The following is a 16,790-nucleotide window of genomic DNA, read 5'->3' on the forward strand; positions in this document are numbered from 1 at the left end:
CTTGCTCTGTGTATCAGAAGAGTCTGATAGCTTAAGAAATCTGGATAGATAAGATCTTTGGAAAAGTATTCTCTGAATGTAAGGCTAGAGTTTTCAATTTTCTTATGTTCTATTCACCTCTTGCCTGTGCTTCAAAGGGAAGAGGTAGATGTCACAAGGGTGCAAAGGGAATGATTACCTGATTCTCACTCCTCATATTGCATTTTTTTACATTCTGATACTCTTTGTTCAGAATGCTGTTTATGTTTTAGGAAATAAGTATAGTTGACCCTTGAATAACAGGAGGGTTGGAGGCATAGTCGAGAATCTGCATATAACTTTTGACTCCCCCAACACTTAGTTGCCCCCAACACTTAGGGGATTGGTTACAGGGTTCTCCACAGATACCAAAATCTGTGGATTCTCAAGTCCCCTATATAAAAAAGCATAAATCAATACACATTGTCAGCTCTTCACATCCATGGACTCCCAACGGCAGATCGAAAACAGCGCAGGTATTTATTGAAAAAAATCTGTGTGTAAGTGGATAATAAACCTTCCTTGTAGGGATAGTTAAATGAGGGTTAAATGAGGATTAAGTGAGATAGCGTTTATAAAGAATTTAGCAACATTGTGACAATTATATAAGATGTCAGAAGGGTAGAAGCTTGGGAGAGGAGGGTTATCACTTTGTAAGGGGAGTAAATGTCTAACTATTATGTTGCTTTGTACACCGGAAACTAATACAAAAATAAAAGTAAAGAACTTTGCAATAGTGCCTAATATAAAATTGCCTCCCAACAAATGGTAACCTAAGTAATGATAATTTCTTCTGAAAATAATAAATATTCAATGACCATGGAATTTAAAAGGCCCATCTTAAGGAATAAAAGCATTTGCAACCTATAATAATATGAATGATAAATACTGTTTATTACAGGGTCCAGTGTGATAGGCATCTGCTAAGCACTTTAGGAAGTAATGTGTGTACTTGTCTTTCTGTTTCATTGTTACAAATACAATTTATAGCTCTTTATTTCACCTTTTCTTCCATTATCAGGGTTTGCTGAGAACCACGCTTCCTCACCCCAAAGCTGAACGTTGCTATGCTCAGTATGAAATCACTCAGCTTCTCCCAGGAATCGAGCTCTTCTCAGATAGCTACAGGGCTAACATATGCTCTGTAGTTGCAAGCCTGTATTACATTATACGCGAACTGCACTTTGCTAAGCAAAATATCATAGTAAGTAATTTGTAAAAATCAACAAATCTAAGTCACTGTGGTATTTTTTTGCCCCACTTAGCTTACTCTTTTCAAAATTTGCTAATATTCTTTCGGTCGGTTCTTGTTTAACTTTTAAACTCTATATTCAGGATTCTTATCTGTATTTCAAAATGAAATAAATTAAGATTCTTTCTTTGATGTTGTTTGCATCGCATTTTGCATTGCATCCACAAGCAATGTCTGTTTGATTTTGTTCTCTTTTTACTGTATTTTTTCTTTTTTTTCCCTTAAGACGTGGTGATATTGATTAGAATGTTTAGTGAAACATTCTCAAATAGAGGAATCTAGTACACATGTAACTCACTACAGTGAGTCACGCATGTCATACCATGACCAAAACTATGAGACTATTTTTTTATTGAGATAAATTTATCTTTGTGTCTCTTGTCTTTTCTTTGTTAAGGGTGCATCTAAGAGAACAACCGATTCTAACTGTGAAATAAAAGACAGACACTTCTTAATATCCTAGGAAGTAAAAATATCACAATACAATTCTCTTTTCCTTTGGGGAAATGAATCTCTCTCTCTCTCTCTCTCTCTCTCGCTCTCGCTCTCGCTCTCTTTCTCTCTCTATATATAGAATATATATATATATATTCTATATGTTTCCCTGAAAATAAGACCTAGCCAGACCATTAGCCAGACTGTAGCTCTAATGCATCTTCTGGAGTAAAAATTAATATAACACCCGGTCTTATATTATATTAAAATACGACCAGGTCTTATGTTCATTTTTACTCCAAAAGACTCATTAGAGCTGATGGTCTGGCTAGGTCTTATTTTGGGGGAAACACGGTATATATATATATATATATATATATATATATATATATATATATATACACATACATATATATATACACACACACACATATCTGTATACAAGTGGACACTTTTGTCAATGTTGCTCAAGCATTAGTTCACCATAATCAGAAGTGTCTGGATGCTGATAGTAACCACTTTGAGCACCTTTTGTAATTGCAGAAGTCAAACATGACTTGTATTCATCTTTTGTTATTGGTATATATTGAGTATTACAGTTTTAATACAGTTTTTTCCTTTCTTAAAATGTGTATACATTTTTGGCACATATATATGTATAATGCAAGCAGCTTCAAATTTATATACATATATACATACATATATATGTATATATGTATGTATGTATGTATATATATATACATTTGAAGTTGCTTGCATTTTAAAAATAAGTTAGTATGTCCTGTTGGTGGTTTTGTATTTTGCTCCTTTATCTTGTTTTTCCTATTTTCCTCCTTGATGCCATTTCCTTTATTTTTGTTTCTCTTGTTTCCCTGTTTGCTCTTTAACATCTATTTTGTCTCTTTTTCTGCTTCTTTCCCTTTTCTTCATACTTTTCATACCTGCTTTCTTTTTTCCCATATATTGTTTTCTATTCTCTTGTTCTAAATTCGTTCTCTCTTCTTATATTGAAAAGATTTATTTCTCCCTGCTATGAGTTGTTAAATTATAAAGCTATGTGTTAAAGTGAAGAGACTGATAAATGCATTTAACACTTGGCAGATTTGGCAAGAAATTGTTTATTAGAAAAAAATAACAAAACGGTGCTCCTCTCACTGTTACAGGGGCTCATTTCTGGATTTAGAAAATAGTTCTATCCCTTGGGTAACCTTTAGCTGCCTTGTCACATTCATATATAATACATACCACTGCACTGGAAAAGAAATGAGGCTTTTTTCTCTCTGAAGCTTAAGAAATTGAGAACATTTTTCTGAATAATCGAGCAATTGGCAGCAATAAAATGGTGTGGTTTTATTTCTTACTAAAGAAAAATCTCAAAGGTAATAGACAGCTCATTGTTTTGAGCTGCATTAATTGTAGAAAAAGGTATTGTGTTATGTTTGTAGCACATAACTGTACAAAAATGTATTACGTTTGAAATCATTTAAGATCAGTTCTAATCCTTTTTAAAAGTGTTGCTATTAGCAGCTGCCAGTTGACTGACAATTAGAGTCTCCTTAGCTGAACTTGCAGGACGTAAACAGTTTCCACTTTGTATTACACTACCCTTCATCAGAAGTCCGATGGTTAAGGAGACTGATGTCACATAAAAAGTTTGCTATGGGATCCACTGCCGTGGAATCATGGGAAATATTTTGCTAATTAGTAGGAATCCCAAACCTCCTTCTTGCTTTATCTCCCCTTAGTGGGGCAGGAGCCAGCTGTAGGAACTGAGCTCTGGAGCTGTTCCGAAGTCTAGGCAAAACTGTCCCCTCAACAGCTGTCTCTGACTGGAGCGTGGCTAGGTCAATTGAAATATTATAGTCTTTAAGTCTTCGCATATAGCCATGATTTCCAGAAGAGTTGAACTTGGGGTTAGTTCTAGTAAAATAAAAATATTATGTGAAGCGTAAGCGTGGGTTTCAATGAGTAGAATATATGTTCTATGAAGGCAGGGATTTGTTAGATTTTGTTCTTATTCAACAGTGCCTGAAACATAGTAGGCATATTATAAATATTTTTTTGCTGATAGGGATATTCCAATTGAATACAAATAGCAGCTGACATTGAGGTGAATAAGTAGAAGCTATCAAGGGACATGGATATGAGTTCCTTTGCTTTAAATTTTGCATTTATTTGAAAGCTCATTTGCTAGAATGTTTCCACAGGCCTTCGTGATTCATGCATATATATTGAATTAATTTTTTTCAAGAAAGATAAATAATTGCATTTTCACTTTTTCAATCTTAAAAAGATGTGAAACCTAGGGTTTGGGTACCAAGTGGCATCTATTTGAAACTGTAAGTCCCTGATAGCACATTAAAGTGCTGATAAAATTATGAAGCATACGCTAGGTAGATCATTTCACTTATACCAAACAGTACAATCTCCTAGCATGGAAAAATCAATCACTGTTTTGCATAACATTTCCTATATTATTTGGCTAAATTTTATTATTATGTTATTAACTTGGTAAAATACGTTTTAAAAATAAAATGGTTTTCTGTTGGTAGGTTCTGCCTCTCCTTGCATTGTACCAGTATTTTGTTTTCGGAGTTTGCCAAGACCTAGTCAGAAATCTAGAAGCAAGAATCCTCAAGGTATGTAACAAGCTTTCAAGACATTTGCCATTCTTGAACTATTAAAGATATTGTCATGAATTAATTTGGTTCTAATATTCATAATAATAATAAGCTGGTAATAATATGGTGTTATACTGATATTTAAAAAAAACCAAACTTGCCCATCACTATAATGAACTATGAGGAAGAGCAAGTCAGAAAAGTTATCATTTTACACTTGGGCCACAGTAAAGTGAGAAACAACTCCACCTGATAACAAGGCTCACCCACCATCAGTCAGCCTGGAGATGACCACTTCTGAAAGATTGGTTTCCTGGAAGACGGGAGACTTAAAGAGTCAGTTTTCTGACATTTCTGTGAATGTTTTTTGCTGAGTACACTTATGTATATCATGGTATACAAGAATTTTTCATTGCACCGACACCAAATTATGATTAATTCTGGAACCTAGAAATCAGCAGAGGGTCTCTGCCTTCATGATTCACGTGCAGTTGGCTTGAATCCCACGTGGAACCTCAAGCACCTCATTTTCTCTGCCCCTTTTCCTGGTCACCTATGGTCTCAGGCTCCCACTGTTGTTGAATTTGTTTTGTAGGCAGATCATCTCAACATCCAGGAAATTTGCTTACTATTCTGCACTTCCTCATCGCTAATGTGGAATTCAACCCTATTCCATATTAAACACACACACACACACACACACACACACACACACACTCATTTACACATAAACCATAAACACACACAACACATATTCACCGAAGGCCTTTATTTCTACCGTGTTTCCCCTAAAATAAGACGTAGCCAGACAATCAGCTCTAATGTGTCTTTTGGAGCAAAAATTAATATGACCCATATTATATTATATTATATTATATTATATTATATTATATTATATTATATTATATTATAATATCATACTGGGTCTTATAGTAAAATAAGACTGGTCTTATATTAATTTTTGCTCCAAAAGACACATTAGAGCTGATTTTCCAACTAGGTCTTATTTTAGGGGAAACACGGTATATTTGACTTTACTGAAAATTGGGAACACAGGGAAATTTAAGTCGAGGCAAAAAAATTTTTAAATAGAATTTTTGACATTCTGAACTTAAAATATTTCTTGGCCGACATCTCATGCTTTTGCTTCCCATACCATGGCTTAGTCAGCTGTGTGCTGGTAAGTGATTCACAGCTCACTCTAAAGAAAAAAAAAGAAAAAGAAAAAAACCTCTGATTTGTAGCATTTGCATTTTCCATGGTGTAAATGGTCTCATGATAGCTGACTTCAGCCTACCAACTGGGCGTTACTGAATGTGGAATGTGGAATTGGGACAAGATGTGCACAATTAGCTCTTACAGTAGGGAGTGAGTGGGCTCCAACATACCACTAGCTTAACCCTCCTTCTCCTTTTTGGGAAATGTACTCTTCCCTTCTTCTCCAAATCTTTTCCTTTTTCTAATGAGGGAAAATTAGACTTCTTTTAAACTGGTTTCTCCGTCCAGACTCTGCCCTTGGGCTTATGTTTTCAGACCCAAATATTCCATCGCATTCTGTTTCTAAATAAAGACATTCTGGTGCTGACTCTTAGTATATTTTAACTCAGGAATAAATAAGTTATAAATGAGAATTTCTGGATCACCCTTTTTGAGTTAATTGAACTCTTAAGAGTTCTCCTGCTTTTGAATTCTAATAACACTTTTTAAAAAATGCATGCAATCTTTTCTTTCTCATCGATTGCAAAATTCTTGAGGCTTGGGCCTATATTTATTCATCTTTTAGTTCTGTATCACATCTTGAGTGATACATTTATATTCTTGATATTCAGTAATTAATTACTGAATTGAATTTAAAATCTATAGACATTTATCAAGGGGCCTACTATCCACACTCTCTTTAGCGTTTAGTGGGAACTCACTTAGAAGATATTTGGTAACTGTTTATTACTTTACCTCTGAAACAGCATTTATTGAGTACCTCCTAAATAAAAGCACCATGTTAGTAACTCTAATCAAAGAAATGTAACCCATGGTCCTTGTTTCTAAGGATGTGAAAATAGGGAAGAGGAAATGACATAAATGCAAGACAATAACTTGTGCTGCTGCCACTTGGTCGTTTCTAATTGAGGATGATGAGCACCGTCTCCAGGAGTTTTAAAGAGGGAAACATGGCATTGAGTTTCTAGGCTTCACTAAGTAGATGCGATTTAGGCTTGAGAAGAGTAGAAGTAACTGAGCAGGAGAGAGGAAGAAGTGGACATTATTGGCAGACAGTAGTGTGAAAGATATAGAGGTGAGAAAGTATTGACTTCTTTAGGGGGCAGCAGTGGTTCACCTAGACTGGAGTGGAGGTTTTGCATAGGGAGGTTGGGGAAGATAACATGAGAATACCAGAGGTCTGTGATGTGGGGAATGCGAGGGGCCCAATCTTGAATTCTAGACTGAGACATAATGTGGAGGCTGAGCAATGGGAGGAATGAGGGGACTGTGGAATCAGAATTGGGTGACAGTTTTATTGTGGTCTGTGCTAAGAGGCAACCATGGAAGGGTCATGACGACCATTAATAACATGTCAGAAGGAGATCAGGAGAGGCACTGAAAGAAGAAAAGTTTTAGTTAAAACACTATTTTTTTTTCATTGGATTGTTAACACTTGACAACTGTTTTTGTTCTAGAGTAGCTTAAAAGCCAGTGAAGAAACGTCGACCCCATTCTGTAGCTTTGGGTTGGCAGGGAGAATTAATTACAGAATTTTGCTCAGGAGAAGGAAGTGATCAGATGTATCTGGTAATAGTGTCAGGAGCAGACTGAGATGGAAGTGAGATCTTACTGGCATAATAGGACTGAAAAACCCAACTAGTGTTTTAACAGAAGTAATGAAAAAGGGCAACCAATGGTTCCTTCAAAAGAAGGAATGACAGCCTCTGTGAGCAGAGTTTGCCTGACCTTTCTGAAGTAAATTGGGGTCAGTGAGTTTCCACTCACTGAGAGAGAAAAGTCATAGTCGGGAAATAGCAAACAATGATGTTTTGACAAATCAAACAGCAATAGATCATCCTGTTCAGTTTCTATAGTGTGCTAATGTCTTTCAGGGAAAGCTGTAAGACCTCTTTCCGATCAACTTGTCTGGCTTCACTTTAGAACTGCCAACATCTTGAAAGATTTGCACTCTCCAAATATCCAGCATTCCTGGAAGGGGTACCTACCGTTTGCTCTGTATTTGTGTGAGTGAAAGGTTGATATATGGGTAATTCTTTTTTTTGATCAGGCTTGTTTGTGTTCATGGTGTTTGTCATTTCTGAAAATATATGGTCTATTATTGTCACCATTGCTTTTTCAGATGGTCATATTAGTGTGATAAACTGAAACCCAAAGTAGCCTTAACAGTTATAGGTAGTCCATGTATAGCAATCTTATAGTCCAGACCAGCGGAGACTAACCTCACACAGAGATGAGGAAGTGTTTCCTCCCTGGAGCAATGAGAAAGATGTTCATGGAGAAGTCAGAAAGAGCCTTCTTTGATGTGATACAGCGCTAGTAAGATTAGAACCCAAGGTGCCGTAGGCCAGAACCAACGTATGCAACTCAATAGACAAGAAGTGTTCTCTTCTCCATTAAAAATACCCTCCTGATCTTTAATGATTTATTTTCATGTTATTGTCACATCTTGTTTTCCCCTAACTTACCTTCTTTTTACTTCTTTCAAATTTATACACTCTTGAGATTTCTAAGATAGTGCTTAAAGGAAAAGAGAGAGTAAAATGGGTATCCATGTTGAGGATTAATTGAATTTATTTTTACTATGTTATGTATACATACATCTGTATGTATGTATATATATATATTTTTTTCATCTAATTTTGTATTTCATTTCCTGCTTCCATAATTTATCCTTCTCTATTCTTTAGAAAGTCACTAGATGTCTTCAAAACGTAAGTTAGGTTAGGGCCCTGCCCTGTTCGAACTTTCCACTAACTTTTTATCACCCAAGAATAAAATCCCAAGCCCCCACTTGGCTGTACAGGACACCATTCGCACCTACCTCCCAATCCTCTTTCCTTCTCTCCCTAAGCTCCAGTCACACAGGCTGTTCCTTGAGCACACCAAAGTGGCTAGACTGCTTCTGCCACCATGTGACCTTTGTAATTGAGGTCCCTTCAGCAGATTTTCATGTCTCTCTCCCTTACATCATTCCCAAATCTCTTCTCTTTTCCTCAGGGAAGTTCTTCTTGACCACAGTTTTGAAAAGAACATTTCATCAGTAACCTCTACCCTTTCTCTTACTGTGTATATCTTTATGTATCCCTTAAATTTGGATATATATATATATATATATATATATATATATATATATATCGTGCTGGAATGTAAGCTCCAGAGGGCTTGGTGAATAAAAGGTGTTCAATAAACATGTTAGATGAATAAATGATTTTGATCAAGAAATTTTCTTCCTATAATTTCCTGATTGACAGTCCTGCTGGGTTATATTCAAAATGAGACTTGCATAGTGTATAGTTAACAATTAACTAATGTTGTTGAGTATATGTCTTTAAAATTGACAGTGCCCATTAATTATGGATAAGAAAATGAATCGTCTCTATGTTGATACATTGTGGAGTTCATCCCCTGGTGTGTTTGACTCTCCTCAGAGTGTTAGAGAACATCAGGAGTGTTTTGGTTTGGTTTTTCTTTTAGACCATAATTCACCATGGGAACACAGAAATAAATTCAATTATTTTTAACTCTTCTATGCCTATCATATTTTTATGTGTTTGCCTGTGATGAAGTAGCCACATCTGACAGATGTCCATTGTTTTGAACAGTGGCCTGCTGTTGTTTATTAGTTCTTACTGAGTCCATTGCACATGTAAACTGGCTTACACACATACACATGCATCTCCATTACCCTTGTTTACTAAACTTTAATTTATAACAGGTTTACCAACATTGAGCAGGAGTTCTGGATCTCAGTGGTGATTTTTCTCTTTAAAGTTTTTATTTTGTAAGTGAAACAAAATGTTTTATTTTAAAAATTCATTTTTTTCTTTCCTTTAAAGATAGAAGTCCTTATAGATTTAAGATTCTTTTCTGAAGCCTTTCATGAGATGTCCCAGATTTTTCATGGAAAAAACATGCCTGCCTTAATACCCGCTGGTTCTAAAGCTGCTGGAAAAGTGAAGGTAAACCTGCTGATTTGATTCAAAGCCATTTCTTTACCTTTTGAAGGCTGCGTTCCTAAAATCTAGGGAATGCGTCCACAAACGTGTATTTACAAGTCTCTGGTGTGGCAGACCTCATTGTTAAGCATGGCTATAGCTAACATCAGGTTTTTACAAGGTTTCACTTGTCTGGAATGGAAGGATGTCATGGGGGGAGGGAGTGTGGTCTTGGAGGAGATTTTTACAATGAAATTCTGAATCTGTACTATAGTTACCATGGACTGTTTCAGGAGACGCATTCATCAGCCATTAACTGTTAGACTGTTGAGTCTAATCGTATAATTTCTGGTTAGTGTTCTTACTCAGACAGTCTCGCTCGTGTTTTATTTGGATGTTTTTGACTTACATACTTTATATGAAAGTGTTAAGCCTGTGTTCAAATTTCTCCTGATTTCTGTAAGGAGAGAACATTCCTCTAGTTTGTCTCATCTTTTATGACTTTGGGAAGTTGCTTGCTTAATGTGTATTTGTAAATTGTAAACTGAAGCCTCCTTAAAAATGAATACTGGCGTTTATATTTAAATCAGAATGAGCTGTTATTTTCCTGTGTTTCAGTTTTCATGGTGATCTGGAAATCAGTGAGTGATCTTGTTTTAGGGAGATGCTTGGACCCTCATGGGCCAGCAATAAAGAAAATAAAAGGAGATAACAAGTCAGTTTCTTGGGGGAGACTGCATGTGTGAGAAGTGGAACTGACAGACAGCTACATGCTGATGGGATTCCAATTTTGAGAACCTAAAAGAAGCTGGGGAATAGGATGTAAGTCTTGAAAATTATTTGCATAAGCTGACATTATATTTACATATAATGCATTCAACATATTCCCCTGAAATACAGCTGCCTATTTCTCAATATGATTATAATTATTGTAATAGGGTAAGATCTACAGAAAATCCTAATAGGGACGCTCAGTAGGCAATAGGATATGTGTATGTGTGTATACAAGTATCTGTCTATTTATAGAGGAATCAGTTGGGTTTTGTTTATTTTCTGTGACATGAATGAATTCATTTTCTTACCTCAGTAAAATTAGCAGTATTTCCTGGCTTGCTTCTCAGTCAACAGCCTTTCCCTATTGTAAATGGTTTCCATTTTGTTATTAAAATCATATTTTAATTTATTTAAGTGTTTATTGAGAGTTTACTGAATGCAGGTAGTATCCCAGGCATGGGGATGGGGCAGTAAAGAGATAAATAGTTACAGCCTTCCTGGTGGGCAGTCCAGTAAGGAAGGCAAACAATAAACGTATGAAGCACGTAAATGTGCCAGGCAATGATGTGCTGTGAGGACAGTCAGCTGAGTTAGGGGGACAGAGTGACCAGAGTCACAGGTGGCTGTTTTAGTCAGAGTGCTTTGGGAAATCTGGGAGTTTTGAGGGTGAAGAATTCAAGAGAGCAACCTTCCCAAAAGGAGGAGCTGCATAGACAAAGGACCTGGGAGAATGCCTGCATGGTGTGGCTGAAGAAAACCAGGGAGACCAGTGAGGTTGGACAGACAGAAAGCTGAGGAGGAGAAGAGGGCCAGCCCCAGGAGCTAGGTCCTGTAGAACCTCACAGGGCTTGGTCAGGTCAGGAGTTTACTCTAAATGAGATGGAAATCTTGCAGAGCTGTGAGCAGAGGAAGGACAGGATAAGTATTCAATTTCAAAGGCCTGCTTTCCTTGCTGTTTGGGCTAGACTGTGGGTGAGCATGGGGATAAATGGGGAGACCAGTTAGAAGGCCTTTGCATATAATCTGAGTGAGATGGGACAATGGTTGGGGTAAAGGTGGTGGAAAGAGTGAAAAATGGTCAAATACTAGGTATGTTGTGAAAGTAGAACATTTGTAGATGATGGTTTGGTTGTGGGATAGAAGAGAAAGGAGTCAAACAAGATTACAGTGTTCAACTGATAGGAAGAAGTTTTCATGAATTGAGATGGGGAATACTGCTGGGCAGGGGTGAAACATGTCAAGTATGAGATCTCTAGTAGATATACGGGTGGAGATACAGTGCAGGTAGGTGCAGAGAGTATATGATCTGGAATTCAGGGGAGGGGTTGGGGCTTCAGGTACATTTGGGAGCATTAGCGTAGAGAGTTACAGTCATGGGACTAGATGAAATCATCGGGGGACCGAGGCAGATAGGAAAAAGTAGAAGTCAGAGGACTGACCCTTTGGGTCCTCCACATTTAGAATCCAGAAAGTCAATTGGGTAGAGTGAGAAACAAGAAGGAGTTTTCAATGGTCACTGCTTTCACCAAAATAAACAGTTCAGAAACCAATTTTGACAGGTCAATTCCAAATTTCATTTTTATCAGCTAATTATCATAAGACACAAGTGTGGGTGAATTGTCTCCCAGTGGATTGTGACTTCAAATTTTGTATTCTCAAAGTTAATTTGCAGCTTCAATTGGGAATTTAAAAAGTTTAATTAAAGAGGAAATGTGTTCAGGATTTATAATTAAAATAGGTGCCAGTGGTATTAGGCTACAGGCTAGTTATTTAAAGAAAGGATTAATGAATTCGATTTCAGTTGTAAAAGAAGTACAGTAAGTCCTTACTTAAAGTCATCAGTAGGTTCTTGGAAATTGCAACTTTAGGTGAAATGAGGTATCATGAAACCAATTTTACCATAATTGATATAAACAAAAGTTAAGTTCCTATGCCATATTTCTGGTCATAAAAACAAATATCACCAGACTTCTAAATAAAGACCCAAAACACTTATAATATTAAACATTGAAATAAATGTGAGCTATACATATGTGTAATAAAGATTAATAAAAACAAGTAAGATAATGATTTCCAACCCACTTATTCCAGTTTAGGGTCGTGGGTGGCTGGAGCCTATCCTGGAAGCTCAGAGTGCCAGGCAGGAACCCACCCTGGACAGAATGCCTTCCATTTCAGGGTGCCCTCATACACATACACCCACACTCACTTGGTTTAGGGGTCCCTCAAAAGCAGCTTCTGAGACAAAAATTTTGGAGCAATTAGCATATTTGAGAGGTGATTCCAGAAAGAATGGAGAAGGAGTGAGAAAGTCAAATAGGGAAAGGGGGAAAATCATTCCAGGAACATTGATGAGGTCACCAGTATAGATAACCAGGACCCTTGGCGAGACTGGCTAGAACAGTCCCTTATTGGTACGGGATGCTCCCTCCACTCCTGGCTCCTCAGTGCTCTTGTGGCCACAGAATACCTGCAGCGAAAAGGTCCAAGTGAAGCAGGATACCATTCGTATGGGAGTGGCCTCTCCACAGAAGCTGCTGGTGCGTTCCAGGTGGCCTACGGCATATGGGTGGGGCATCAGTGTGGACATCCATGAAGGGGCACCTTTTAGAAAAGGCCTTCTGTACCAAGAGGGATATACCCTCCAGAGTGATACAACAATCTCCTGTGGCAAATAAATGGAATATTTCCTAATGCAACATTATGTTTAGAGCCAAACATATTAACAAGCAATTCACTAAAAAGGAAAAGAACCACAAAAAGAGTCATTCTGAAGAGTATGCAATTTTACCTCAAACTGGTCAACATTTTTTTAAGTGCTAATGCTCAGTGCTGTTAAAAGTGTAGTAATCCTGGCATTTTCATAAAACGTGGGTGGAAGTGTAAATTAAGCCAGTCCCTTTCAATTTTCTTAATATATTCTTATAACCCTGTAATTCTGCTTCCTGAAATCCATCCAAAGGTGATAATCAGAAATACAGACAAAATAGTCACCCATGTTATTTAAATAGGGCTATATGGTGGGGAAACGGTGGGAAGTAGTCCTTTTAGATGTGTCACGATACAAAAGAGGTTATTATACGTCATTCATAGGATGGAACATTACCTCGCTTTCAGACTGAGGCTTACGAATAATTTAATGGTGTGGGAAAATGACTATGATGTAATGTTTAGTGAAAAGGAACATAAATCCATATATACAATTTTAAAATACATCAAAAAGAAATTGGTAGTAAAGACACCAAAATATTAACATTGATGACCTAAAAGAGTTGATTTATGTAATTTTTACTTTCTTCTTTCTACTGTACTTGTCTTTTGTGACTAGAACATGTAGTACTTTTACATTAAAATATTTAAAATTTGTTTAGAACACATTGACAGTTTTATTTAAAAGAACACTCAATACTCTTGTTTCTAACATTAATGTTTTGTATTTCGACAGGTATTTCAATCATTTGACTCAGGAAAACCTCTTACTCATAAAGAAAATATACAAGTAAGGATAACAGTTTATAAACATTCGATATTTAGTGTGGATAACTTCTGAGTCTTTTTTTTTTATCTATTTGGTAGTTCTAATCTTTGTTTTTGAAAATCCTCTATGTAATATGCTCTTCTATTTCTAATTATGGGTTATCTCAAAATGCTGAGGCCAAAGGTAAGATTGGCCCCAAACTGGTCTGGTTTTCAGATCGGGCAAGTAGTTATTGTTCCTAAATTTTTGAATTACACATGTGTATTCAGTTTGCTCATCTAGCCATGTCAAGTCTCTAACTTTGATATTTGTCTTGATCACTTATCCAATAACGGCTGACTTTGTAAGAAAAGGATTTTGTGTATTTTGTGGTAGCCCACTTGTTCAATCCTGCTTTTACTCGTATCCTTTTCCCTAGTATGAGACTGCCTCTTAACCAATGGTTTGAAAGGTTTTCTTTTCTTTTTTTATTTAAAAAAGTTTTTTTCATTGAGATGTAATTGACATATAACATTGTGTAGGTTTAAGGTGTACAACATGTTGATTTAATATATATGTATTTATATATATGTATATTTAAATTAAGTGTTATTGAGGTGACAATTGTTAGTAAAGTTACATAGATTTAAGGTGTACAATTCTGTAATACATTATATATATATTTCACACTGTGTGTTCACCACCCAGAGTCAGTTCTCTTTCCATCACCATATATTAGATCCCGTTTACTCTCTTCTAGAGCCCCCCACCCCCTTACCCTCTGGTAACCGCTAAACTATTGTCTACATCTATGAGTTTTTGTTTCTTCATTTGTTTGTCTTGTTCTTTTGTTGTTTCTAGTTTTATATACCACATATCAGTGAAATCATATGGTTCTCTACTTTTTGTGTCTGACTTATTTCTCTTAGCATTATAGTCTCAAGATCCATCCATATTGTCACAAATGGTACTATGTCATCTTTTCTTACCACCAAATAGTATTCCATTGTGTATATATACCACTACTTCTTTATCGATAAGTTTATATATTGCAATATGATTATCACCATAGAGATAGCTAATGGAAGGTTTTTATATGACATTTTCATAAGCAGCTCCTCTAATCTCCCCATTTCTCTTTTTATGTGAATTCAACAAATATTGAATAAAAGCCTATTGGAATCGTTTTTACAAAGAGAGGGCTAGACTGCCCATCTCAATTTGTTTGTTCTTGTCAATAATTGAATGACTGGGATTTAAGCTTTGATGGCCTAGTACTATTTAAATAACTTGAAATAATCATTTAAAAAATCTTTTGTCTATCAGCCATCTGTCCACTAGAAAGCGTTAGAGCACAAGAGTGGTAATGCAACCATTTTTAAAGGGGGTATGGACAGGTAAGGGGCTCACACAACCACGTAGATAGATATACATAGTTTTATTTTTTTCAATCCTAGAAACAGCTTTCTGTTCCATTAAATAAGGTATTTATTTTCATGAAATAATATTGAGAGACATTTCCTCAAAATTGCTTTATTTTTGTTCTCCCTAATTTTGATAGGAACATATCTACCTTTTATTAAATGTAATCTTATTTCTTTTCTATTGTTCATTTTATTCCACAATCTTCATATATAATTATGCTTCAGATGATTCATTGTTTTTGCCTTGAAGTTTATTTTAATTTATAAGCAAGTTGCCTGAAATGAAAGAGCTGGTAATTAGGAAGATACAAACACATACTCATGTTTCGTTTTAGTGTTTCAAGATCTGGATGTTTAAGAGTATTTATTTCTTTTCAGTTGTAAATGCCACAGCATCCTAAAAACACTTCTTTAAGGAGTGGTTTGGGGTATAAAAAGAATGATTGCCTGATCATTTCTTTTTGAACAAAAAGAGACTGACAGTATAATGGAAAACTGATTTCTATTAGCTAACTAATTAAAACAGAATTGTTGGTCTGCTTAAGACGCTTCAGATTACGCTTTACATTTTCTGTATAGAGGGAAGGGGTATTAAACAGCATTACTAATTAATCTCCTTTTGATCCTCAAGTGTTTGTGTGTAATTGTTAAGACTCATTAAATGACTGCTGTGGAGACAAAAGAGAAGAGAAAACTTCTCTCCCCAGCCCCTCAACCAATCCAAATTTCTTTTCCTAGATCCGGAATGACAACCGTTTTCCTAGTACAGCAGTTTGTTACCTGCTCAGGCTCATTGATGCTCCATGTCTGGCTCCCCTGTAGGTGTTGATTTCCACCCTTAGAGGAGGTTAAGAAAAGAGAATGAACAGCAACAGCAACAGACCTCCCCACTGCCAACATTGCCTCAGATTCTCCCAAACAATGAGATTTTTCTTTTTGAGTTCACATAAGGCAAACAACTTCCTTTTCTTCTACAATAGCCAGCCCCAGCATCTGCCTTTTTAAAAAATATATTAATTCAGAAAGTATTTAATAAGAGCCTATTGTGCGTAAGGCTCACTGTTCTGGTGCTGTCAAATAAACACATCAATCAACAATCCATACTCCAAGCCCTCAGGGAGTTTATATTTTCGTGATCAAGACTAGTAATAAATATATAAGCAAACATTGTGAGTAAGTAAATCACATAGTATATTACAAGGTGAACCATGCTAAGGGGGAAAATAAACCCAGTAGTGTGTGAAGGGGCTTGGAAACATGGGGCTAGGTTGGGGTTATAATTTTAAATGGGTGACCAGGTTAGTCCTCATGAAGGTTACATTTGTGAACAGACTTGAAACAGGTAAATGTACGAGTCATATGAAATATGGAGAAAGAGTATAGTAGGGAAAGGGTGCAAAGGCCCTGGGGCAGGATTGCGCAGGTTGGGGAGGAACACCTTGGCCAGTGTGACTAGAGCTGTGTGAATGGTGGAGGGCAGTAGGACATGAGGTCAGAGAGCTAACAGGGTGCCAGTTTGAGAAGGGCCTTGTAGGGCCTTTGTAGTTTAGGTTCTTATCTGAACAAAATGGGGAGCGATTGGAGGGTTTAGAGCAGAGGCGTAGCCTCATCCACTTATGTTTTGAAAGGATCACTTTAGCTAATCTATTGAGC

General features: G+C 36.4%; 1 protein-coding gene across 2 annotated transcripts in view; it reads left to right on the plus strand.

The window, feature by feature from the left end:
- CFAP54 (cilia and flagella associated protein 54) overlaps positions 1 to 16,790 on the plus strand; it is a 252,306-nt gene that overhangs the window by 155,106 nt on the left and 80,410 nt on the right. For both annotated transcript variants that reach the window (XM_019732067.2, XM_019732066.2), the window contains exons 45-48: positions 1,040 to 1,222; positions 4,258 to 4,344; positions 9,384 to 9,506; positions 13,702 to 13,755. In XM_019732067.2, coding sequence (XP_019587626.2) covers positions 1,040 to 1,222; positions 4,258 to 4,344; positions 9,384 to 9,506; positions 13,702 to 13,755 — 447 coding nt within the window. The remainder of the gene's footprint in view (positions 1 to 1,039; positions 1,223 to 4,257; positions 4,345 to 9,383; positions 9,507 to 13,701; positions 13,756 to 16,790) is intronic.

The sequence above is a fragment of the Rhinolophus sinicus genome, linkage group LG02 (genome assembly GCF_036562045.2).
Source record: "Rhinolophus sinicus isolate RSC01 linkage group LG02, ASM3656204v1, whole genome shotgun sequence".
Classification (NCBI taxonomy): Eukaryota; Metazoa; Chordata; class Mammalia; order Chiroptera; family Rhinolophidae; genus Rhinolophus; species Rhinolophus sinicus.